Genomic DNA, 27,491 nt, shown 5'->3' with positions numbered 1-27,491 from the left:
AAGAGGTCTAGGCGCTCGGCTGTTACTTTGATCCATGGACTGAATGAGTTACAACATATAATTATCCTTCAACTTCCCTTTTCCAAATTTCCTTGTTCCTGTTTAGTCACTTACTGCCAGTGTTTCCTTACTACTGCAGTTTTGTGCCACATGACAGGAAAGAGCGTGAAAACATTTTTTTTGTTGATTTTTAGGGTGTATGGAACAATTAACTTTAAAACAGTCGATGAATTTTGGAGTCTTGAAATACATTTTAACCAGCCAGATGCTGTAATTTGCATTTCTGCAGTCTATAAGTTTGTTCATTTAAATGTATCATACATTGTGAATGTATGAATGCTGCTGTGCCATAGCTGGGCAGTAGTACCCCAAGCAGAAGTCTGGGTGCTTCTACAGTCTGTCTTGGAGGGAGCTGGTAAAAGGTCAACACCATGGTGTTGAGCAGTAAGTGAAGGAACAGAGAAAACAAATGTGGGTATGAAAAATGATATTGCAGGAATAGGAAGATGGTGCTCATTTGACTATGAGGCTTCATTTTTCTTTTTATTCCACATTGCATAGAGTAGTTGTACGCTCAGGGGAGGATCCTACTTTATGGTAGGGAAATAGATGTTTGTGGCTCAGAGGATGGTTGGGCAAATGACTTCAGCATATGTTAAGGGCACTTGTTACTGTTTTTGCCTTTTCTGCCTCCAAAGAAGCACATTGCAAGAGGACAGGTGGCACATTACTGAACAGAGCCTCTATCACTAATTAAAAAATTAACAGCATTATAAACTAAGTACAGAAGCAGCAAAACCAGTTATTAAACAAAAAGCCAAAATAAAGACCTTTCTTGGCAAAAGCAACTTATCCCCAAGTACAGAAAGTACCTAAACAGCAACTCTGGAATCAGTTTTTCTAGGGCAGTTTTCCCCTGAACTACACTCAGTGCTATTAGAGAAGGTTTTAGTGCAGAGGTCTCTGGCATTCATCAGAAAAGCCATATAAGAAGTTCGCGTGCGGTGGTTTTCAGGAGCAAAATGAGATAAAAGGACTAGCACCCATTTAATTCTGCATTGTACCCATTTGTGGGTGCTCTTTAGGAGCAGGGCAGAGGAAAATCATTTCTATAATTTCTTTCTGCTTCCTTGATTCTTTCACACCATTTCCCAACTGAGAAGGCAGACAGCGAATTGATCTATTCCTAGAACTATGTTCACACACAGACCAACTTTGACTTATCACAGTAACACACCAAATATGGTGGCAGGATATCTATAACTTTTTTCAGCTATCATTTACATATCTCAATGCAATTAAATGGCATATCTATAATATATTAAACACCTTGGGCCAGAAATTGCTTTCAAAGCAATGGTAAGCCCAACAGAGCTCACAGTTATTAGTGGCGAAATCGAAGAGCAAGTTCCGGCAATCGCACAAGCGCAGTTAAACATGGAAATCCGGTACTTGCTCTTCCTGGTTCTCGGGCAATCTGATAGCTTCACTTTAAAAGGACATCGCCAGCGGCAATCAATAGAATCAGTGGATCAGCACCAATTTGCGCTCTTGCCCATCTGGAAACCAACTAATAGCGCCACAAAACAGATACGCTCAAATATATCAGGTCTAAACTAAGTTTTAACATGGTGATAAGACTTAATGAATGCCAAACAACCTCTCTGGCACTGAAAATTAAATTTAAAAAACGTGCAGTCTCATTCATTGAGATTTTGATAGTTGATGGACATTTTTTTTTAAATTAAAAAAATTTTTCTTCCATCTCTATTTTAATTTGATATTTCTTACCCTCTCTTTACTTCACCGTCTCTAACTGTTTTTACAATGATTTTACTGTTGTAGCTTTCGCTGCCTGGTTTTGACTTGTTGCAGCTTGCACTGACTCTTTGCAGCTTGAAAATAATGCTGCAAACTGATTGGCCGAGGGGAGAGAGTGCGATCCTCTCATCGCTTGCATGGGTCCTAGCTTCACAGGAGTTAACGCTGGACTCTTCAGGTTCGCATTAGAGGAAGTTCCCACGGTGAGTTTGTGGAGGAGTATAAATCTATGGAGCGGCAAGCACTGTTCGTTCGCCGCTGGAAGCAATTTCCAGCCCAATATGTCTGCGTACATTTCCTGTCTGCAATTAACTTCCCGTTGTCATGTTTTTGACACACTTTTTGCGTTGATTTTTTTCCATTACAAATTCCTATGTCCACATTTATAATGCATTTTGCCTATACAAATTCATCACTGACAGCACAATCTGGCTACCAGTTCCCACAAATCACTTAAAATGCTTTCTGAAAAAGTTTCCATTCATCATTTTTTCTCACCGTGGCTGACACCAGGGATGAGAGTTTTTAGTTATGAGGAGAAACTGGGCTCTTTTCAGAGGGATAGAGAAAAGGATAGAGGAGATTCGATATAGGTGTTTAATAGGGGAAAAACTTTCTGTTGGTTGATGGACACCCAACGTGGCTTCAAAAAAAGGTCATGTCCAACAAATTTGATTATATTTTTTTTTGAAGAAGTCACCTAGATGGTGGATGAGGGAAGCCCTGTAGACATGTCTACTTAGACTTCCAAAAAGCTTTCGACAAGTTACCGCACAAGTGGCTTCTCAACAAGATCGAAGCCTCTGGTATTAGTGGTAATATATTGAGCTGCACTGAACTGGCTGGAAGGCCGTAGGCAGAAAGTTATAAATGGATTTAGATTTGTTTGGAGACTGGTCACCAGTTGTGTCCTGCAGGGATCAGTGTTGGGACCGTTACTCTTTACTATTTTTATTAATGATCTAGATGTAGATATTGGGGTACGATCTGCAAATTTGCAGATGATACCAAGATCTGTGCACGTGTCAGGACTGTGGACGTTGCTTCAGGTGACTCTTGATTGTTGGGGGACTGGGCTCGTGACTGGCAAACGATGTTTAATTTGGAGAAGTGCAGTGTTATGCATTTGGATAGGACAAATGCTCAACATACATAAACCCTTCAGGGAAAAGCATTAAAGCAGGCAGAGAAAGAAATAGATCTGGGCGTTCTCGTGCATAATCTCTAAAGGTTCATGAGCAATGCCGTGAAGTGATAGCAAGAGCAAATAGGGTGTTGGGGTGCATTTATAAGACAATTGACTATAAGACAAAGAATATTTATTTCAAGGGGGATAGAGTATAAAAGCAGGGAAGTCTTGCCACAACTGTACATGGTGCTGGTGAGACCACACGTAGAGTACTGCGTACAGTTTTGGTCCCCTTATTTAAGGAAGGATATATTTGCATCAGAGGCGGTTCAGAGAAGGTTCACTAGGTTGATTCCGGGTATGGAAGGGTTTTCTTATGAGGAAAGATTGAGCAGGTTGGGCCTATACTCACTGGAGTTCAGAAGAATGAGAGGAGATCTTATTGAAACCTATAAGGTTCTGACGGGGCTTGACAGGGTAAATTCTGAGACGATGTTTCCCCTCATAGGGGAATCTAGAACTAGGGGGCATAGTCTCAGAATAAGGGGCCGCCCTTAAGATGGAGATAAGGAGAAATTTCTTCTCTCAGAAGAGGGTTGTGAACCTTTGGAATTCTTTGCCCCAAAGAGCGGTGGAGGCTGAATATATTCAAGGCTGAGTTAGACAAATTTTTGATCAGCAAAGGAGTCAAAGGATATGGGGAACAGGCAGGAAAGTGGAGTTGAGGCCAGAATCAGATCAGCCATGATCTCATTGAATGGCGGAGCAGGCTCAAAGGGCCAAATGGCCTACTCCTGCTCCTATCTCTTATGGTCTTATACTCTTTTGTCCTTGAACAAGACCTTGGTCAGGCCTCATTTAAAACACTGTGCCCACTTTTGCTCTCCTCACATGGTGGGTGATATCGAGGCATGGTAAGGTTGCTGAGGAGGGCCACTGGACTAATTTCCAGCTTAAAACATCTTGGTTATCAAGGTAGGCTAAAAGGGCTGGGACTCTACATTTCAGAGAAGCGTAGACTTAGGGGTGCCTGATCGGGGTATATAGGATGATGAAAGGAATAGATTGTGTTCAAGTTAACAGTTTGTTCCAATTAAATAGGTTGGGGAGGACCAAGGGTCACAATTTTAAGTTGTACAAGGCCAGATCTAGGTTTGATGTGAGGAGGTGGTTCTTTTCCCGAAGAATAGAGGACCTCTAGAACAGGCTGCCAGCTTGCGTGATGGACGCCGATTCGCTGGGTTCCTTCAAGAGAGAGCTGGACCTGTTTCTGACTGGGGTGGAGATCACCTCTTACAAATGGTAGGTACTACATAGAATTATCAGGGCCAAAGTGATCACCTGGACTAGTTTTGATTGCCAAAAGGGTCGAAGAGGAATTTCCCAGATTTCCCCCCCCAAATTGACCTGGATTTTTATGTTTTTTCGCTTCTCTCAGGAGATCACATGGTTTTGGGTGGGGTGGGGAGTGCATATATTGTGATACGTAAGGTGTCACAATTGTGTGGGACAGGCTGGATGGACCAGAGGGTCTTTTCCTGACCGTCATTGTTTGTATGTTCGTATGAGTCTAGGGACATAAAATTATGATCAGCAAACAAATTAAGGGATGGGTTATGAGACACTCTTTTAAAACTCAGACGGTTGGTAGGGCACAAAGGGGATAACCTTTCTCTGCTTTGCACTGAGTAATGATTATTTTTCAGATGCAAAGCAGAGGTAAATGATGCAAAGACTCATAACGCTGCATTTCAAACCCTTTTATGTTGCCCTGAGATTGATGGGGATCCCCCCCAGAGCAGGTGCAAATGTTCAAATGCCATATAAAATGAACCAGGAATGATATAACGCTGCCTATCACTTCATTTCCCTCTCTCTATGTTGAGTGGATGCCTATTTGGAGAAGTACCAAGAAGGACTAGGCCATAAGATTAGTGCCCAGCCCTACTCGGGTTGGAGGATCTGAGGCGGGGCAAGGTCAAGATCAACCCACCCCAGGTAACTAAGATGATCTTCAGGGCAATGATAATGCTTTGAATTCTACTATATATGCGGAACATAAAGATAAATATGACTGTAGGCAGGTTTGACTGTGCTGTATGTTTTATATAAAACTTCATACCGGTTCCTTTCCATCCATTGCTTCCAACCAAAGTTTTCTGTTTGCTTCAGACTGTGCCTGGAGTGTAATGATGCCATGTCTGTAAAAGGAAAAAAGATACACAAAGAAAATTAGAAATACTGCAAATACTCTGAGCTTCACGAGAGTTTCTATTTTTGTTGCTGTATTGAATTTTCACTATTTATACCCAGTGTCAGCAGGTTCAAACCCAGTTAAGGCATGACTTAAATGGAGGATTAGAGTAAAGCTCCCTTTCCTCTGCTATAATGATCTGCCTTACCCTCAACCACAAAACTGCTCTCCAAATTGCACCAGTATAAAGTTTACCATCTCCCATACCAACCATTCTTATGGCTTCACTGAGTGAGATTGTCTACCTCTTTATAGGGGAGGGCAATGATGCCTTTATTGATCTAAACAACTTCCTGGCCTCCTCCTCCTTTGAAGCCCTTATGAAAATAGATCCCAGTCAGTCTCCTATCTCCACTGCTTCTCTGTACAACAGCCAACACCATGGTTTCAAATCTGCTGACCGTAAGCTGCAGAACACTTTATAAGCAACTGAGTTATACTGAGCAATGGACAGCGGGGCCAAGCTCTTCAAGTTCTACAATCGCTCCTTTCCATGGCTATGTCTTCTCATTACTTCTGGAGAAGAACAACTCCAAAATCCTCCTCCGCAACAAACAATCCCCTTCAACCTCCATCCTTATCTCAGACACCATATGCAAGGAGTTCATAGACTAGTTTGTGTCCAAAATCAAGGGCATCCATTCTGCTGCCTCTGGACCTTCCTCTTTCCAGCCAATCCAGTACTCACCCCTCCTGCATGCATCCATCCTACATTATTCCACACCCCTTTTCTCCCCCCGCCCAACAGTCACTAACCTCATCCATGCGGGTTCCTTCAACCCTTTCCATCCCAGCTCCTGACCACTCAACTTCCCTTTCCCAGTCCCAGGTGGATGAAGGAAATTGAGTGCATGTGGTGTGTATGTGGACTTTCAGAAAACTTTGGAGAAAGTAGCACACTATTGGGGAAGCTGAATGGGGTGTGGAATTAGGGGAAGGGTAGTTTTTCCAGAGTGACTGGAAGTGAGTAGTGGTGTCACACAATGTTCTGTTCTGGGACTCTTCTGTTTACTACGTGCATTAATGATTTGGATATAGGGCTAGATAGAGTGGTGTCCAAATTTGCAGACAATACTAAAATGGGAGGCATAGTAAATAATCCAAAAAAACAAAGAAACTACAATGGGATATTGATTAAGGTGGTGAAATGGGCAAGAAAGTGGCTGATGGAATTCAATGTCATATATGTAAGGTAGCACATTTTTTTTTTAAAGTTCATAATTATACTTAAATGGTGGAAGGCTGTGTGATGTGGAAGAGCGGAAGGATTTGGGGGTACAGGTTCACAAGGCGCCAAAAGCAGCATCACAAGTGGGAAAGGCCATAAAAAAGCACAAGGGATATAGAATATAAAAGTGAGGATGTAACTGTGAATCCCTAGTAGCACCACAGTACTGTGTGCAGTTTTGGGCTTCACACTATAGGAAGGATGTTGAGAGAATAGTGAGGGTATATCGCAGATTCACTGGATGCCGCCTGGTATGAGGAAATACGAAGTCGAAGAAAGACTTGAAAAGTTTGAGCTATTTTTGTTACAGGAGATTACGGGGTGATTTGATAGAGGTGTTCAAAATTAAGATGGGATGGAGCAGGATAGATGGAATCAGACTGTTTCCATTAGTTGAGGGTCTAAAATGAAGATAAAAGATTGAATGTAAGAGATTAGTTCATGGGAGGAAAATGTTTGTTACACAGGGGGTTATGAGGCTCTGGAGTGCATTACTGAAGTTAACAGAGACTATTTCAACATTGAAGAAAAGGTTAGCTAGGTGTTGATGGGAACGTGGATAAAGGGATATGGGAACAGGATAGGCACATGACATTAGAACTATTGCTCATGTGGAGGACAATTGCCAACATGGACTGGTTGAGCTGAATGGCCTGTTTCTATGCTGCCATTTCTATGTAATAAAAATTTGCATCCATTGACCTTAAAGGAGTCAGTTCAACCAGTATAAATTTAACTCACCTTTCTACCACTTCGATATCAAAACAGAAGCGTTTGTCAATCGAGTCAGTCTTCCTTCGAATGCAAAACTTCAATTTGAACATTTCTGAAGCTGTGACAAGGCCATTCTATTTAATTACAGATTAATAAATCAGACATTTTCATGGTAAATTCAGCACAATTTCAGTCAAGCCATTCTTTGTTGAATTGATTGAGGTAAATCCATTTTACGTTTGAAAATGGTATTTATTACAAATCCTACAATCCTAACTCTGTTGAAAAAGCTTAATATACACGTATAATACCAAATACTAAGGGCTCGATTTTACCGGCGGGTTTCATGTGCGTTTCCAGCAGGGGGGGCCCCGAAAATCCCGATATCCAGGCACGTGACCGGATCGCGCCACAATCCCGCCCACTTCCGGGTTCCCCGATGACGTGCGGGGGTGCGTGCGTAGCCCCCGCTGGTGGGAATCCCGCAGGCAATTAAAGCCAGCGGGATGCCACTTGAGAGTATTTATTTTGCTTGTTCAGGTCATTAACTGACCTGATTAAGGGACTGTGTGTGATTTTGGAGAAACATGGGACTGTTTCACACACTGGGGGAAACAGTCCTAGTTGAACTGGACGTGTTGCAGCCGTCAGCCTGTGGCAGCTGCAAAGGTCCATTTGACAGGTGGGGGTGGGGGGAGACCCTCACCCATTGCAGGAGGCTGCTCTGTCACTCGGGACAAAGTGTGGCCTCCACCACCCCCCTCCTGACGGTCAAAGTCACCAACCTGCACACTCACCCCGGGGTCCGGAGACATGTGCCTACCTTGCAGACCCCCTCAGATGTACATATTGCGGATGGGGGCCGCCGTAGCTGCAGTCATGACCTCCTCGGAGGGCGCACAACATCGCCAGCCTCGCCATCCACGCCGTCCACCTCTGACACGTGGAGCTCCACAACAGAGTGCTGTGACACATCCACCTGTACAGCAGGAGGGAGGGCTACCGCAGAGAGAGACGCGTCGCAGAGGGCACTACCCTCGCCACAGGGTCCACAGACCGAAGCTCAGCTTCCTGGACCTCTCCGAGCAGCAGTGCACACGGAGGCGCAGATTCACTCGACATGTAGTCGTGGACATCTGCAGCCTCTTTCATGCCGAGCTGCTCCTGGCTGGCCCCAGCACCATCTGCTTACCTGTCGCTGCCAAAGTCACCACTGCCCTCCACAACTTCTGCACCGCATCCTTCCAGGGTGCAGCCGGGTACACCGCCGATGTCTCTCAGTCGTCTGCGCGGAAGAGCCCTGCAAATACACCTGCACCTACTCTGCAGTAACACAATGGGTAGCATCAGTGGTGGGTCCTCATAGTGATACCCAGGAGCGGGCATTATTGCACAAAACAGACAGGATTCGCGGAGACATGGCAGTGGTGGTGCCAATATAATGTGTGATGTGAGTTGTTCTGAAATTCAATATAGGTAACACCCATGACAAAACCCTCAAACACCCTTGTGCATCCCCTACATGCTCACGACACGTTTGCCTTACGCTGCCTACTGCACATATGTGATGCATGCCCTGTGGCTGCAGCACAGGTGGTGGCAGGTTGAGTGAGGCTGGCCGTGAGGGAGATGCACGAGAGGGTGAGTATGGGATAGAGCCATAAGATTAGATAAGGATTGGGTTGCGTGTTAGTGGCGGGGTGAGTACTCGCGAGGTGAGTAGGTGCAGGTAAGATGAGGATGGGGTTTGAGTGGGTATGAGGGGTGATGTGACAGAGTAGTGTTGGCGGTGCCGAAGGAGATGTGGGGTGGGGGCAGTGTTGTGGCAGACGGAGTGTAGGGGAAAGACTACGTGTTCTCACTGTGGCTGACCTACTGCGGTCATTGGAGCGCCTCCTGCACTGTATGCAGGTGGGCGATATGTTGGTGGTGCAGGTGACCTCCTCTGCCACCTCGAGCCAGGCCTTCTTGGTGGCAGAGGCAGGCCGCTTCCTCCCGCCCGCCGGGTGGAAGAGCTCTGTCCTCCCCCTCCTACTCAACCCATCTGATGATACCTGGGGTGAGGCATCATTACACTGGGAGCAGCCTTCCCCCTGGGCTGCTCCATGCTGTAATTTGTTCTATTGGTTGCAGCATCTGTCAGTGGAGGACTGCCCCTTTAACTAGAGAGCCTCCAGCTGACAGATCGTACTGCGCATGCGCAGCCCGCCCGATGCGCAGATCAGCAGCGCGGAGCCCAGAAGAGCAGGTAAGTGGCTCCAATTAGTGGTTTGCCTGCTACGATCGCGCGGGCAACCCACTAATTTAACCGAGCGTGTTGACCACGCTCCCGAAACCCAACCCGCCCGAAACCCGCAGGCCTGGTAAAATCGAGCCCTAAGAGTAGAACTAGCAAAGGTAAGCAACCACAGAAGATTCTTTGCTCATGTTTTAATTATCAATAATATAAAAAGGTAAAAGTCAACTTTTAGTAGCTTATGTCAAATAAAATTTTGAATTTACCAATTTGCCCCCTGATTTTGGTTCACATAAGGTCATCGAAAATGCTTTTGTTGCTTTATCATATGTACAGTAGTGTTTTATCCATGCAAACCCAAGGGGTCCTAAAAAAAGAAAGAACTGCTGTCAAATAACTTGCATATAATGCAGCAATGCCAATAACAGTATAGAACCATAGAAAAGATACAGCACACCATGTCTGCGCCGGCTCAAAGAACAACCAGGTGCCCATTCTAATCCCACCTTCCAGCACCCGGTCCGTAGCCCTGCGGCTTACAGCACTTTAGGTGCAGGTCCAGGTACTTTTTAAAAAGTGTTGAGGTATAACTACATCAAGTCTTTTTTTTTTTAAATACCTTTTTGTTTGAAGAACAAACTGGAAATAAGTGAAAATATTTCATAAAAATGAAAACAATTAGGATTTTATATTCATATTCTTTACAAAATGGACCATCTCCTCTATTACAAATTGAAGTCTAAAACATTCAAGGTGGTTAAGCAATGAACAATTGGATTCTATTTTATTTGGATTCTAGAAGTAAGGTCAGGATCATGGCACCCATCACTGCCACCAATTGATGATGTATTTATAGAGCTGTGAATGTTTGCACTCCCTGCTTGCCACTCTATTCTCATATATACAGCATTCAAACAACAATTTATCTCCAGCCTAATTTCTGGTAATTTCTCCTCTACTGCAAATGAAGCAGTTTTAGGGACTTATCAAAGAAAAAGAATGTGGCTCATCTGTACATTTTAGTCCAAATAACCTAATTTAAATAGAATGGTTTAAAAAGAACCATCCGTATGTCAACCACTTCATTCACAAACTACAGCTTGGCATATACACATTTTTAATGTTTTTTTGCAAGGACTGATTAAAGAAGAGATAGGTAGATGGGAAACACATTTATTGTAACCACAACAGACTTTGCTTTTCAGTCAGCTCATAGCACCACAAAAGTGAACCCTACATTTTTGAAACCCACCAAAACTCACCATTTGCTTTGCAATGTTTATATTGGCAGAGTGGAGCTAAGGTCATGAGTCGTCTTATAAATTAATCAGGTTTGTAAACTTGGGCCGGTTTTGATGGAGGGGCAGGGGGTGAATTTCCCAAACTGTCCTCAATATGGTAAGCAATGTATCTCACAGTAATCACAGCACCCAAGGTATTAAGTAACTCCAAAGCTCAAATAACTCACTGTTAATGAAGCAGTGTTAGAATCATGTATGCATCCTAAATGTTATATTCTCTTTTTAAATTTTTTTTTGTGTTTTGATACTTATTATTGTGAGGAGTTTCAGTGCTGAGGGATTTGAATACTTTTCTATCTTGGGCACTCATGTGCAGCATAAAGCATTCATAGGTCAGATATACAAGAGACAAGCATAAAAAAAAACACTTTAATCTTCCACAATAACTTGCCATAACTCCAACCCCAGAAAACATGCAAAATTCATCAGTGTGATTTTTTTCCCTTCATATACTAGTCAACTTTATGGCCTTTTTGAGTAAAGTTGACAATTAATTGTCAATTTGCATTGAATTGTGAGAAATTCAGTGTTGTGGTCACATGCCCCCCGAGGTATTGGGTTGAGACAGCTGAATTTTATTTAATTTATAATACATTAACCAGCAGAGTGAAAAGTCATTCATCTTGTACATCTGGACTGCAATTGAATCCATGACTCAAGAGGTGAACAAGATTGGTGCTCTGGTAGTAGTAGCACACTATCATTCAGTTACAATAGTTACAGATTATTTGAAAGCATAAAGTAATACAATTCAAAGGACTTTGAGAGGCAGCAGAAGGACAACATCTATATTTTAAAAAGGCTATAGGTTTGTTAAGGAAATGAGCAGCATCAGCTTTTGCGCACTTACGTTTTTCCTGCACATAAAGATATCCCTCCATTGTCCATTGGCCAGGCGGTTTGTAATCCTGAGGGGCTGACTTCATTCTCTGCATCAACCATTCCACTTCCTGCCTGGTACTTTCAAAATTATTTCTGGTCTTGAGATGAAATTAAATCATAATAATAGGTTTTGTTGCTTGCAATATTTGGTTTGAAATCAAAAGCATGATGGAGTTATTCAATAATATAACAGGAAGTATCAGAAAATTTACCAGGGCAGTAACTTTATTAGCCAGATGGTGAAGTAGAGTGCCAAAACAGTCATTACCATAGTAAAGACTCTAACATAACTATGCCTTTGCTTTCATTATTAGTTCCTGTACCCCATTTGCTGATCTGTAAACAGAATTCAGTTTACAATTTTTTTAAAACAAGAACTGGATTAGTAATTAAGAATGAGACTGTAGGTTTTAAGGATAAGTACGGAAACAGATGATCAAAACTGAAAAAAAATGGCCCTTGTGCCGCTGGATTGACAAAAGCACCAACTGTGCAGTCCAGCAAGTCAGGGTTGAATAATGTAGGTTCTAATGTTAGGATATTCTGGAATTTTGGTAGATGACCTTTAGGAATCAGAGAAATTTCACACAGCTTTATTCTCTTGGAAGTTTACCTGTGGCTGTTCACCTTCCTCAGAAAGTTAACTAAGGTGAGTAGATTCTACAATTGAGCAGATTGTACATAGTCTGTGGAAGAAAAGGACTCAATGGGCTTAACAACCTCATTTCATTCTGTACTTTTATATTCTTACTAAAACTTTCAACTGCACAGCTAAATAGTTTGGAATAAGGTCTAGTGATATAAAGAAACAATTAAAATTGAATAAATATTCTGAGTACACCACAGGATTTACAATACTAAGATAGTCAAAGCTTCAATATTGACTTCAGAACTATTTGAAGCAAGTACCCAGATGCTTCTTTCTTTGAAACAATACTTCAGTAATCATTTTTATATAAACCAGTTATGTGCAATGTAAAACTCAGAAAAACTGAGCCATATAACTTTCTTTACATCTACTGTGAATTGCTCAATACCATGTTTATATATCTTGCATCCATTTTATAAAATAAATGTTCCTCCAAGAAGCCACAAAAAACATTTTTTTTTTATAAATAGAGCCTTTCAGCTATAAACTTTCTTCTTTCTTTGGAACATTTATTTGGGTTAAGGATACAAGGCTAAAATTGTTCCCCAAACTAAGCATCTTTCCATTTGTTCACTGAATGATTACAAAGCAAATTGTAGCTCTAGCCTCAAACTTCTGTTTCTCCATCATGACCTTTCCTACCTTCTTCTAATTCACTTATAGTACTGTGGTCAGTACTCCAGTGAACTTTCCGCTCTTGTTCCTTCTAAGTTCCAAATAGATCATCCCACACACTCTTCTTCCTCTCTACATCCTTATTGTGTGGAAATTGAGACAATGTGTATTTCCTTAATGTTGTTCATTCTTTCCCAGAAGCTTAAAAACTGTAAAACTCTTTGCCTTCTAAGTCATTCCTTCCTGCTAGAATCTTCAGGTTTTTAAAACCCAAGCTTAACGCCAGTAATCACTACTTCCTGATTTGCCTCATTTCTTTTAAATCCTAGTGGTGTCCTGCACTATTGACCTAAACCTTTCACACCATGGTTTCTCGACAGAAAAAAAATCTTACATTTTGCAGATTGTACTGCAGCTGTTGTTTGTATGGAGCAAATTCCTGTGCAAGCTCATAACCTTCATGATAGAATGTGAATAACCCTTGAAGAAATGCCAACAACTGTGGAAAGATAAGCAGATTTTCACATTACAAACAATTAATAAAAAGATCTAATAATTTAATAGTACAATGCAATTTGTTAAGCAATTGTAAAACGCAAGATCTGACTCATATTACAATCTGTTAACAAAGCAAAGACCAGAGATCAAATTTGGGGCATGCTGAATCTATATTACGCTCATCAAACAATTTCTTAATATCTGCAGGTAGAAAACTTTTTTGGGGAATTTATATTTCAAACGGTGTTTATTGTGTGTTGGATTTACCCAATAGGTCAGAGAGAACCATGAATACCAATATAAGCATTAACAGACAATTATTTTCAAATTTTCACAGCAGATTAAGCAGAATATCCAATTTGTCAGTGTGAATCGAGCCAGTACAGTAATGAACAAAAATATGAAGTTAGAATGATTAGGTGTCACTTGCAAAGTCCAGTGGGTCAACTTTGAAAGAAAGAACTTGCATTTATATTGCACCTTTCATGTCCTCAGAAATCCTAAAAATCTTCACATCCAATTAAGTATTTAAGTGTAGTCACTGTTGTAATGTAGGGAAATGCAGCAGCCAATTCTCAAATAGGAAGGTCTCGCAAACAGCAATGAAATAAGTGAGCAGACAATCTGTTTTGGTGGTTGAGGGTAGATGTTGGTGAGGACACAGAGAACTCCCCAACTCTTCTCCATTCTACACATTCACCATACTCTGAGTAAAGTTGCTAAACTTGAACTGTCTCTGCAGGCCAATTAGCCTGACATTAGTCGTCGGAAAAATGCCGGAATCCATTAGTAAGGAAGTGGTAACAGGGCACTTAGAAAATCATAATATGATTAAGCAGAGTCAACATGGTTTTATGAAAGGGAAATCGTGTTTGACAAATCTATTAGAGTTTTTTGAGGATGTAACTAGCAGGGTAGATAAAGGAGAGCCAGTGAATGTGGTATATTTCGATTTTCAAAAGGCATTCGATAAGGTGCCACACAAAAGATTGTTACACAAGATAAGGGCTCAAGGGTTTGGGGGTAATATATTAGCATGGATAGAGGATTGGTTAATGGACAGAAAACAGACAGTTGGAACAAACGAGTCATTTTCAGGTCGGCAGGTTGTAACTAGTGGGGTGTCACAGGATCACTGCTTGGGCCTCAGGTGTTTACAATCTATATTAATGACTTAGATGAAGGGACCAAGTTTAATGTATTCAAGTTTGCTGAGGATACAAAGCGAGGTGGGAAAGTAAGCTGTGAGGAGGACACAAAGAGCCTGCAAAGGAATACAGACAGGTTAAGTGAGTGGGCAAGAAGGTGGCAGATGGAGTATAGTGTGGGGAAATGTGAGGTTATTCACTTTCATAGGAAGAATAGAAAAACAGAATATTTTTTAAATGGTGAGAAACTATTAAATGTTGGTGTTCAGAGCAATTTGGGTGTCCTTGTCCACGAAACACAAAGTTTTTAGGCAATTAGGAAGGCAAATGGTATGTTGGCCTTTATTACAAGGGGGTTGGAGAACAAAAGTAAGGAAGTCTTGCTACAATTGAACAGGGCTTTGGTGAGACCACACCTGGAGTACTGTGTAGTTTTGGTCTCCTTACCTAAGGATATACTTGCTTTAGAGGCGGTGCAATGAAGGCTCACTAGATTGATTCCTGGGATGAGAGGGATGTCCTGAGGAGAGGTTGAGTAGAATGGACCTTTATTTGGAAGAATGAGAGGTGCTCTCATTGAAACATATAAAATTCTTAGAGGGTTTGACAGGGTCGATGCGGAGAGGCTATTTCCCCTGGCTGGAGAGTCTAGAACTAGGGGGCATAGTCTCAGGATAAGGGGTGGGCAATTTAGGATTGAGGTGAGGAGGAATTTCTTCACTCAGAGGGTGGTGAATCTTTGCAATTCCTACGCCAGAGGGCTGTGGATGCTCAGTCGTTGAGTATATTCAAGACTGAAATAGATAGATTTTTGAACTCTAAGGGAATCAAGGGATATGAAGATTGGGTGGGAAAGTGGAGTTGATATTATTGAATGGCAGAGCAGGCTCGAGGGGCCATATGGCCTACTCCTGATCCTATTTCTTATGCTCTTATGTACATGTTCCCTGGATCATTATCCCCTTTTACTGAAACAGTGGGAGGCAGCACAGCATCATGAACATGGATGCAGTGCAGGAAGAAGTTCAATGCTTTGACACGAGTGGGCAAGGTGAGTGAGGTCAACTGTCAAGTAGCGTCTCCTACCAACTGCAGCATGCACTACACCCCCCCATCCCCCACATACTAACAAACTCTTTCCATCAGTACTCAACTCTTCCAACCAGATGCTTCCTCTCACCCTTACACATTACCACTGTTTCAAGCCACCCACCCACAACTCACAGGCCGCACACACCGGCAGCTATTCAACCATGACTGTCACATCATTCAGGCACACGTCCCGCTTTCTTGCAGGAGAAGGTGGAGCATATCAAGATGCAGCAAGTGGCAGTGGCGTTTAGCCCCTCGAGCCTGCTCCACCATTCAGTGAGATCATGGTTGACCTGTGACCTAACTCCATATACCTGCCTTAGCCCCATATCCCTTAATACCCTTGGTTCACAGAAATCTATCAATCTCATGTTTAACATTCACAAGTGAGCTAGTATCAATTATCGTCTGAAGGACAGCGTTCCAAACGTCTCTCACCCTTTGCGTGTAGAAGCATTTCCTAACTTCACTCCTGCACGTCCTGGCTCTAAATGTTAGGCTATGTCTCCGCATCCTAGTATTCAAGTGTAGGAGACCTCCAAAAACAGTTACAAATGTCTGGGCAGCCAGAGGCAATAATCCAGCCACTAACCTGTAAATCCTGCATGGTCCCTTTAAATAGTGCTGGTGGGGGTCCTCCAGGCACTCTAAGACACGTTCAGATGGTAGGAGTTAAGACTGTGCGTTGAGTTGAGCGTTAGACACCATTTTGGGACTTATCACTTTAAATCAGCGTTACACACTGATTGAAGCCATTTTCTCCCTACTTTACACGATTCCAGCGTTAGTTATCTGCGCCTGCGCAAACTCGTATACCAAGATGGCGTATGGCGCACTTCATGCAGGAAGCGCCATCTTGGATGTAGGAGAGGCCGTGTAGCACCGAAACAATGGGCGTTACACGGTCCAATTTAGTGCCCACTGAACCAGCAGAGGACTTCAGCACAAACTAAAAAGTCTCTACAATAAGGGAACACTGCTACTGGAAATACAAAATCCTTTAGTAACCTTATTTAGAAGTCCCAGAGGTTTACAAACAACTTGCTAAACCCGTAGTGATTAATAAGCTTCTTCACCGAATTTCATATATGTAGCAATGCCTGGAATTTGTTTTCACACACACTGTATAACACATTAGGTAACTATGAAAACAAAATATGCTGGAATTACTTTTTCTTAATACGAAAACAGGGGATTAAAAGTTTATGGTAAATACAGTTTGTTTCTACACAAAAAAAATCTTACTTGGAAGATCAATTAACTAACACAGCAAAACAAAATAAGCTATCAACTGCACATAGAACATTAAAGTACAGGGAATTCACTGTAATTTGCCACTTAGCTTAACCAGGCACTGAAATGACTTGTTACCATTCAATTGAAAAATTGTCCATTCATAAATGCTCACTGGTTGAAAGCGGAAAACAAGAGCAGACAATTAAATTGGTGGGATGCACTGGGCTAAAAGCCTCATTTTTCATTGTACCACCCATTCACCAGCTCATTAAACATAATGCAATCCTCAATCCAGCAATGCATACAGAACTTTACAAACAACTAACAATGGAGTATATGTTCCTCCAGTTGCTAATATGCATGAAAGACAGTGTTAGTGAAAGTTGGGGAATGCCATTTTATACTTGCAGCAAATTACTTGTTCACAATAGCAACCAGAGGAAAATATATCCCAATAATTCCAACTACTGTATTTCAGGTTGTGTAAAGGAAGAAAAGGTGTCAGCAAATGAAGAGTGTATTTTTAAACCTTTACAAAGTTTGTTTGTGTCAGAGCCATGCGATTCTTTAAGACTTCAGAGTGGACTGGCAATCCAGATTTGGACAGTGCTCTACCATTTGTTCCTTGCCTGGACAGCATTTTTTTTAAACTGAAGAAATTTAGTGGCGATTGCTTCTGCATGTGAAGATAAGGGATGTCAGTGCAGGGAACTGGAACACCTTCCCGTTTTAACATTTTTATATTAAAAACTCTATTCATCACCCTGACTAGATATGACACTGCCATCTTGAGACTGCTAACATCAATGTTTTTTTTTTAGCTCAGCTGCACAAAATGAGCAGTGAATGGGAAAATCTTGTGTGTGAACAATCCTGACATGACTTATGTAATTTTCAAACATGTAAGTGCTGTAAGGACACAGAGTGAATGGGTGAAATGGAAACTGGATCAGGATGCTGGACCCAAGTTGAGTTGGAGTGAGATGTTTGTCCGGTACCTGGCAACTGGGAGCAACCCAATCCAGGGCCTGGGGCAGGTAAAGTAGTTAGGGTGGCTAAAGGTAGTGGTCTAGTGGTTGAGACTGGTATTAGGGTTAGTAAGAGCGGCCAGGCCAGTTCTGAGTCATATATGACATGATAGCACTACTATTGTACTATATATTATAATCTCTTGTATATAAAATGATTGGAAGAGAGATGTAGGTCTTCAAATAATTAAAGGTACAATTGAGGTTGAGGTAAATAAGGTATTTAACTTGGACACAAGTATGAAAATTTACAAGCCTCAAAGTTGATCTTTGAAACAGACATCGAGGTATGGTAATTGATTCAGGATCAAGCACCACATTTAAAAAGGGGAGAAAAATCGACATCTGTTGAGCTAGACTTTTTTTTAAAAAGGGAAAGTAATTCAATGCTTCCTAAAGAAGGGGATTAAAAGGTGGTGTCAGAGGAACAATTAAACACATGGAGTCTGGGTGCAGTGAACTCAATCGGATGAATGGCCTTTTCTTGCTTTGAATTTTCTTTTACTCTTATATAGTTACAATTTTCTTGTCAGTTATCTGAAATATACCTGAGGTTCAGACTTGCATCCAAAAACATTTCACAGCTACCGTCAAAGCATTTGTCCACCCTAAAATGGCTTTGCTGGATTTCAGCACTGTCAGTCCTTTTATCATAAGTGGAGGGATGGGGAGGGGGCTTACAAATACTAAGTCCTGGCACATTCTGAATGGCAAGGCTTGCTGTTGGTTTTATTTGCCCTCATCCTCTTCCAAAAAGCAATGTAAACCTCAAAAAAAGTTTGAGTCATTAAAGAACTTTTCTTTTAAAAAGTGATTGACAGCAAGACTAGCCATTCATAGAGCATGCTTTGAGTTCATGTTCATTAGACCAAAAAGAATGCTGCAGCCTTAAACTGCATTCTAGATGCTGCAATCTACGAAGTACTTGCACGGCATAACAGGTGCACCCTGGGAGTTTCGGCATGCTACTTGTTTAGCTTTTTCATTTATAGAAGCCTCATATACACAATGATAGCTGCAGGAATGAAGCAGAATTCAAAACCTGGTCCTCTGATAGAGGGTCAGGCCTGTGGAAGTAAATGTCATTTTAAGCATTTCTAACAGTCAGAGACAACTATATGGGTAAGTTCAATGATTTGTTTTGTGAATTCTTTAATTTTTTATAGCAATTTTATTTTAAGCACTAAAGTTACTGAGATGGCCACTTGAACTAATTTAAAAGAACATTTTGAATTATATCAAAAGCAAAATATTGCAGATGCTGGAAATCTGAAATAAAAACAGAAAATGCTGGAAAAGCTCAGTAAGTCAGGCAACATCTGTGGAGAAAGAAACAGAGTTAACGTTTCAGGTCAAAGAACTTTCGTCAGAACTGGAAGATGTTAAAATTTTTAAGCAAGTACCGAACCAGGGAAAGGGAGGGGTGGAAGGGGAGGAAAGGGAAGTACAAAAGGGAAGGTCTGTGATAGGGTAGAGGGCAAGAGTGATTAAATGACAAAAGGGATGATGGTGCAAGGCAGAGAGGGCAGTAATGGGACAAGTTTAAAAAACAAAAGATCGGTCTAGAGTAGCTGTAAATGACAACAGCAGAACCATAACCAGCAGCTGCGGTCTAATAAATAAAATATATATATACAAATATAGATAGATATTCAGGGGGAAAAAAATGGAAGCTGTGGTTATAGCCTGAAGTTACTGAAATCAGTGTAGAGTCCAGAAGGTTGTAAAGTGCCTAAATGAAAGATGAGGTGCTGTTCCTCGAGCTTATGTTGAGCTTCATTGGAACAGTGTGAGAGGCAGAGGACAGAGAGGTCAGAGTGGAGTGGGACGGGGAATTAAAATGGCAAGCGACCGGCAGGTCAGGGTCACACTTGCAGACAGAGCGGAGGTGTTCAGCAAAGCGATCACCCAATCTGCATTTGGTCTCCTCAATGTAGAGGAGACCCCATTGTGAGCAGCGATTACAGTATGCTAAATTGAAAGTAGTACAAGTAAACCACTGTTTCACATGGAAGTAGTGTTTGGGGCCCAGGACGGTGGGAAGGGAGGTGGTGAAAGGGCAGGTGTGGCATCTCCTGCGCTCACACGGGAAGGTGCCATGGAGAGGAGAGCGGGTGTTGGAAGAGTGGACCAAAGTGTCGCGGAGGGAGCGGTCTCTTCAGAATGCCGAAAGGCACCGTGGATCTGTGACCCTTGCAAGTGATGGGCACTATCGATCTGTGACCCTTGAAAGTGTGATGGACGCTTTCATACCGTACAGATGCATGCTAGATATGATAAATTTTCCAAGGCCTTTCCTGTGGCAAGGCACCCGGCCCAATGCAAGCGATGCAACGGATCAGAAAAGATTTGGACAAAACTGAATATAAAAGCAAGAAATCTATTTTCTCTTCTGCCCGTGCAACAGAATACAGCATGCTTTCACTTAATAAATATAAGCTTTGAGAAAACTGAAGTTGACAGTGCCACGTAAAGCTGAGCTTCTTGAGGATTCGCACACTTCCACCTGTTATTTTCCCCAGCATAGTGCCAGATGTTGTATTAAAAATTTGAATTTTTTTTTTAAAAAACAGTAGTAGTTTTAGTATAGTTAGATTTGTATTGTATTAGTATTAGAATGAATGCAAAAATAAATATATAAATGCAAGTTCTTTCTTTTTTTCTTGTAATATCATATTAAATAGTTGAAATGTACCTTATTTGCTTAAAATACCACAGCAAAACCAGCTCCTTGCAGTGAGCCGTATAGTAAGGAATTGCTGGAGTTTTGTTTAAAAATTGCAACATAGTCAGAGTCACTGGTTAGGAAACAATGGAGCATTGACTTACAGGTTCAACAAATTCAAACTTCTTTTTCTCCTGAACTTCTTGAACTTTGAACACATACTCCAATGAAGCTTCATAAAAATTCTGCCGTTCCTTGTCAATTTGTGTGTCAGCCTGTAAATAGAAAGAATTTGCATTTTGTTCAGAATACCAATTTGATTTGACTTAAAACCTCATCACAGAATTTAAAGTTGAACAGATTAAATGCTATCCCAACGAAAATGGCTGAAAATAGCAATTGTATAATACCCAGACTGTCTTTTGTCATTTCCAATGCTTTGTATATAATCCAACACTATTTTTAACTTCTTTCCTGTTCTTCAAATAACCTATTAACAGGCTATTATACAACAACAAAAATAATTTGTCGTGGGCTATTATACCCATTAACTATTTCTATACATCAAAACTACAGCACGGAAACAGGCCATTCGGCCCAACTGGTCTATGCCGGCATTAATGTTCCACACAAGCCTACATTAGCAGGTAGCATATCTGACTTGATTTTTACGTTCTCTTCATTATGTTCAGTACTATAAAGAGGCTCACTTATCTTCCAGTTATCACCAAGGGTTTACCCCAAATTGAGGTCGGAGGTCAGGTGAAGAGATCGGAGGTGGGGGCGAGGGTGGGGGGGTTGGCTGATTGCGCCAGGTGTGCTAGTTAGGCCTGGACGAAGCACATCTGCTCCTCCTAGCCCACAAGCAGTGCAATAAAGGCACTCACCTCATGGATCCAGCCCTTCTCGCCTGCTTTCACCTGGCATGAATCAGAAGTGAAGGGAGATCCGTGCAAGTAAGGTCAAATTCGTTTCATTTTTATAATACACAAAAAATTAAGTGCCTCAACTATCACAATGAGGTACATTGCTCCTTTAACAATCCGCTCACCATCATTAAGTGGGGATGAGACTTCTGGTTTTCCGATTCGCGGCGTATCCAAATGCACCTGGCTTAAACCCACAAGTGGGCATGTTGGAGCCAGGTTGTGGTCCCACTTCAAAAAAAAACTAATTTTTACCTCTCACCCACCCCCAACCCACCTGTTCTTTGTGGCTAAAATTATCCCAATGTTACTGCCCACCACTAAGATGGCTGAGATCAGTTAACTTGGCACAGGCCTGGGATCAAACCCAGAATTTTCCTGACCTGCAAAGCTAAGTGCTACACCAGGCTGTGTTTTTCCCCCACTGAGTTATTAGGAGGGCTCTGCACACAACTTTGTTAGTAATTCTCTTGATAAATTTAAGGGTTTATCAGTGCATAACATGTATTTTTTGGAAAACCATAGGAGAAGACAAGATCTAATTGAGCTGTAGTGCCCCCTGTGCCAACAATCAGCAGGTGAAGTACTAAAGGGCAATCTTGGGTCATGAAATAGTACCCTCACAAGGGGTCAATGCCTTCAAGAGATGAGCAGAGAAAATTGGCAAGGAAAAAAAATCATATACTCTGAAGAAGTCCTCTTAGACAGCACTGACATCGCAAACATCTTTCATCCTTTTTTACTACTCCTTCTACAATCCTTGTCCAGAAAGATTTTACTTATCATATTGGAAGCTCTTTTCAATCCTGCAATGAAGAAGTGGAAGGGCTCCCTTTCCAATCTCTCAGCAGGGGCTGACTACCTCTAAACAATATCAATGGAGGATTCTAGCATGTTGCTCACTCTACTTTTTAACTTCAACGTAGGTTGTAGATTCATGACCTAGAAAAGGCATAATCTGTAAAGAATCCACTGGTGTCTCTTCTTAAATGATATAAATAAAGACTATCTTCAAGATAGATGGGATTTGCTTGACTAAATTCCTTGCTAAATCCAGAGTGGGACCTCAGCTACTTATATAAATAGGACGTGTGAAATAAGTCATTCAATGTATATCTGGAATAATCAGAAGTCAACCTGAAAATTAACCAGATTAAGGGACTTCAAAAAAAAAGCGACTATTTGTAGACAAAGCTACAATAGATACTCCTTAAAATAATTCTTTAAGGCAAGGATTGTCTTACCTCTTGTAAATGTGCTTCCTTTTTCCTTGATGACAGATTCAAATGCTTCTCTAATATAGAGTAGTATTTCTCACTTTCTTTATCAAATTTTTTCTTTCCATCCTAAAAAAAACAACATATACTTTTTGGACAAGTCCATGGTAGCTTTGGAAACAATTAGCTAGAAAAATTTCAATGATTTATTGCTTTTAATTTGCTTATTTGGCAATGATAATATTTGGCAGTGGGGGGAGTTGATTCTAATTTCTCTACAAGATGAGCAGTGATTAAAAACAAAACATCAGTATTAATGGTAAATATATTAACACAAATTAATTTGAGACTACCACAATTCATCTGTAATCTTGTACTGAACTGGATATTACTAATTCATTGAAGGGCACTTATTTTCTTGGAGTATGTTTTCTCCTAAAACATTGCTTATCAATACACGCATTGAAAAGTTAACTTCAATTTTGATTAACTCATCAATGCTCCAAACTTTGTTTCTTAAATAAATCATGTTTTCATATTAGATAATGGCTACTGAGGTGAAATTAAATACAAATTAATATAAATAAGGATCACCCCATCAGAATGTATTTTAATGTAGTATCTCCAAATGCATTTTCCCTTCAAATATAACTAAGTCATCAACTGAAATGAAAAAACATTTAACAGAACTTGTCTAAGCAACAATAATTCTAAATTGGCAGTACAATGGGTTTATGAGTTAAAAAACCCATTAGGACCTGATACAAAAAATGATTACACTTCCTTCTAAGGCTGCTTGGGATTTTAATGCCTTAGTTATACCAAATCTGCCAGTGCAACTGAAACACATTGAATTTGAACAAATACATAATTCCCTGAAAGTGCAAGTGGATAAATCCATTAAAAAGACCAACAGCAATTTGGGTTTTTGTAAATAGGCGCATGGAGTAGGAATAAACAAGTAATATGAAATTTATACAAGATATTTGTCAGAGTGCTCTGCAATTTCAAATGTTCCATTATAGAAAGAACATTAAAGCCATAGAGAGTGTACAAAATGGTTTCATCATGGTGATGCCAGGGATAGGAAACTATGAGGAAAGATTTGAGATACTAGGACTATTTATACTGGAGCAGAGAAAGCTAAGTGGAGATTGAATAGAGACTTTTAAAATTAGGGGTCATTAATTTAAAATGGATACTAAGTGAGGAGAGAGGTTAGGATCAATTTCTTTCCACAGAAGGTTGTTGGAATATGTGTTGCCACAAGTAGTGGTTGAGGCAGTAAAATTGTATCTTTTAAGGAAAAACTGGATAAATATTTGAAGCAGAGGAAGATATTGGGCTATGGGGAGAAAGCAGGGCAGTGAGATTAGTTTTGGATTGCTCTAGCAAAACATCGGCACAGACACAACGGGCCAAATGGCCTCCTCCCGCGCTGTCAACTTCTAAGAACTGATGTCACCTCTTTTGTACCAGTAAAGTTATATTGCTAGTATGTAATAAAGTATTTCAACTTTTACCAAAATTCAGAGCCTCGTCGCATGCATTGTAATATACTTGCATAGGTGAAATAGTGTTTTGAGTTTCTGACAAAGCTGGAATGGACAGTGTGCGCAGCCAATATAATCTGGCTATATGGGCATCATCTACCAACTAAGAAGATAAACTCATGCCAGCCAGTACAAAACTTTAAATCATGATGTACATTGCACTATTTAAGTTTTTGTGTTGGCTCCAGGTGTTGGGTTGAAAGATCCTGGTATCATGCAGGTAGATGATGCAGGCTGCTAGTTACATAAGTTTAAAATGGAGATAATCCTAGTTTAGGAGGATGATATTCACCATTAATATAGATACTTACAGGTTCCTCTTTCCCAGCCTAATAAAATACAACATTCCCTATCTCAAAAGAAACCCTCTTTGGAATAAAAATTCCTTTCACAACCTCTGCACACCTAATTATAATTCCCCACCCTCCTCCTACACCTCTTCCAGTGGGCTATAAATTGATGGAGTTTAAGCATGGATGGATTGTCAAGGACTGCTGGGATAGCAAACAATTTTCTAATAACTTTGAGCAATATCAAATGTGTGAAAACTGCATCCCCTTAGAGACATGCGCATGCACAAGTGTCTTGAGGTTCCATAAACGCTGGACAGCATAAATGTAAAAATTCTAAAGATTTTTCTCCAGCAATTAGCCTTCCACAGTTGCAAGTTGCTAGATAATTTCATCCACTGTCACAATTCTGGCAAATTAATAAAACAGCTCCACTATCAACATACACTTCAACTTATACCACAAGATAGTACACTGTGAAGTACTTCAAACTGTAGCTCATTTAAAATGCAATTTTAATCTTTGTGAAAGTACTTTGTTTTTGTTAAAATACTGTGCAAACAAACTCAATTCCTCTCACTTCATGTCAAGTGCAGTGATAGACAATAATGAGCTCTTCACAGTTGTGCTTGTACCACACACTACCCAAGATGATCAAGATTAAGCAGCAGGTGGAAGTTAAAAAAACAGCTGCAGTTCTCTGAAGGTGCCCTTATTGAAACAGAGGGGCCCTGGTACAGTGGCAACAGCACTACTTACATAGAATTTACAGTACAGAAAAAGGTCTTTCGGCCCAACAGGTCTATGCCGGTGTTTATGCTCCACACGGGCCTTCTTTTTTTAATTCGTTCATGGGATGTGGGTGCCGCTGGCAAGGCCAGTATTTATTGCCCATTCCTAATTGCCCTTGAGAAGGAGGTGGTGAGCCGCCTTCTTGAACCGCTGCAGTCCATGTAGTGAAGGTGCTCCCACAGTGCTGTTAGGAAGGGAGTTCCAGGATTTTGACCCAGTGACGATGAAGGAACGGCGATATATTTCCAAGTCAGGATGGTGTCCGACTTGGAGGGGAACGTGCAGGTGGTGTTGTTCCCATGTACCTGCTGCTCTTGTCCTTCTAGGTGGTAGAGGTCGCAGGTTTGGGAGGTGCTGTCGAAGAAGCCTTGGCGAGTTGCTGCAGTGCATCCTGTGGATGATACACATTGTAGCCACAGTGCGCCGGTGGTGAAGGGATTGAATGTTTAGGGTGGTGGATGGGGTGCCAATCAAGCGGGCTGCTTTGTCCTGGATGGTGTCGAGCTTCTTGAGTGTTGTTGGAGCTGCACTCATCCAGGCAAGTGGAGAGTATTCCATCACACTCCTGACTTGTGCCTTGTAGCTGGTGGAAAGGCTTTGGGGAGTCAGGAGGTGAGTTACTTGCCGCAGAATACCCAGCCTCTGACCTGCTCTTGTAGCCACAGTATTTATATGGCTGGTCCAGTTAGGTTTCTGGTCAATGGTGACCCCCAGGATGTTGATGGTGGGGGATTTGGCGATGATAATGCCGTTGAAATGTCATGGGGAGGTGGTTAGACTCTCTCTTGTTGGAGATGGTCATTGCCTGGCACTTGTCTGGCGCGAATGTTACTTGCCACCTCTCAGCCCAAGCCTGGATGTTGTCCAGGTCTTGCTGTATGCGGGCACAGACTGCTTCATTATCTGAGGAGTTGCGAATGAAACTGAACACTGTGCAATCAACAGCAAACATCCACATTTCTGGCTTTATGATGGAGGGAAGGTCATTGATGAAGCAGTTGAAGATGGTTGGGCCTAGGACACTGCCCTGAGGAACTCCTGTAGCAATGTCCTGGGGCTGAGATGATTGGCCTCCAACAACCACTACCATCTTCCTTTGTGCTAGGTATGACTCCAACCACTGGAGAGTTTTCCCCGATTCCCATTGACTTGAATTTTACTAGGGCTCCTTGGTGCCACACTCGGTCAAATGCTGCTCACCTCACCTCTGGAATTCAGCTCTTTTGTCCATGTTTGGACCAAGGCTGTAATGAGGTCTGGAGCCGAGTGGTTCTGGCAGAACCCAAACTGAGCATCGGTAAGCAGGTTATTGGTGAGTATGTGCTGCTTGATAGCACTGTCGACGACACCTTCCATCACTTTGCTGATGATTGAGTGTAGACTGATGGGGCGGTAATTGGCCGGATTGGATTTGTCCTGCTTTTTGTGGACAGGACATACCCGAGTAATTTTCCACATTGTCTGGTAGATGCCAGTGTTGTAGCTGTACTGGAACAGCTTGGCGAGAGGCGCAGCTAGTTCTGGAGCACAAGTCTTCAGCACTACACCCGGAATGTTGTCGGGGCCCATAGCCTTTGCTGTATCCAGTGCACTCAGCTGTTTCTTGATATCACGTGGAGTGAATCCCACCTTTCTTCATCTCACCCTATCTTTATATTCCTTTCTCCCTCATGTACTTATCTAGCTTCCCTTTAAATGCATCCATGCTTTTCGCCTCAACCACTCCATGTGGTAGCAAGTTCCACATTCTCACCACTCTCTGAGTAAAGAAGTTTCTCCTGAATTCCTTATTGGATTTATTAGTCTTATATTATCTTATATTTATGGCCCCTAGTTTTGGATTCCCCCAACAAGTGGAAACACCTTCTCTACATCTACCCTATCTAACCCCTTCATAATCTTAAAGACCTCTATCAGGTCACCCCTCAGTCTTCTCCTTTCTAGAGAGAAAAGCCCTAGCCTGTTTAGATGACTGATAAGAATTTTAGGATGGAGATGATAAGCAAATGAAAGATAATTCCATAACCATCAAATTGAAGGCTGCTGTTCTTGTAAAGGCCTAACTGAATTTTTGTATTACTTATTTCACCTCTTTTGTTTACTTTTTCTGGTTTCTATAGTGTCAGCACATTATTGATAACTGTAATAAACCCAAACATACCACTGCTACACACCAGTTGTCCTGATTCCATTTTAGATCTTTCTTCGGTTATCACT

General features: G+C 41.5%; 1 protein-coding gene across 2 annotated transcripts in view; it reads right to left on the bottom strand.

Moving 5' to 3' along the window:
- Nucleotides 1-27,491, bottom strand: part of arhgap42a (Rho GTPase activating protein 42a) — a 315,211-nt gene that overhangs the window by 78,416 nt on the left and 209,304 nt on the right. For both annotated transcript variants that reach the window (XM_067986387.1, XM_067986388.1), the window contains 7 exons: nucleotides 22,667-22,768; nucleotides 20,661-20,771; nucleotides 13,224-13,328; nucleotides 11,534-11,663; nucleotides 9,649-9,749; nucleotides 7,174-7,280; nucleotides 5,073-5,151 (listed from right to left, as the gene is read on the bottom strand). In XM_067986387.1, coding sequence (XP_067842488.1) covers nucleotides 5,073-5,151; nucleotides 7,174-7,280; nucleotides 9,649-9,749; nucleotides 11,534-11,663; nucleotides 13,224-13,328; nucleotides 20,661-20,771; nucleotides 22,667-22,768 — 735 coding nt within the window. The remainder of the gene's footprint in view (nucleotides 1-5,072; nucleotides 5,152-7,173; nucleotides 7,281-9,648; nucleotides 9,750-11,533; nucleotides 11,664-13,223; nucleotides 13,329-20,660; nucleotides 20,772-22,666; nucleotides 22,769-27,491) is intronic.

The sequence above is a fragment of the Heptranchias perlo genome, chromosome 6 (assembly GCF_035084215.1).
Source record: "Heptranchias perlo isolate sHepPer1 chromosome 6, sHepPer1.hap1, whole genome shotgun sequence".
Taxonomy (NCBI): Eukaryota; Metazoa; Chordata; class Chondrichthyes; order Hexanchiformes; family Hexanchidae; genus Heptranchias; species Heptranchias perlo.
Note: the sequence above shows the minus strand (reverse complement) of the source record. Positions and strands in the feature narration are given on the sequence as shown.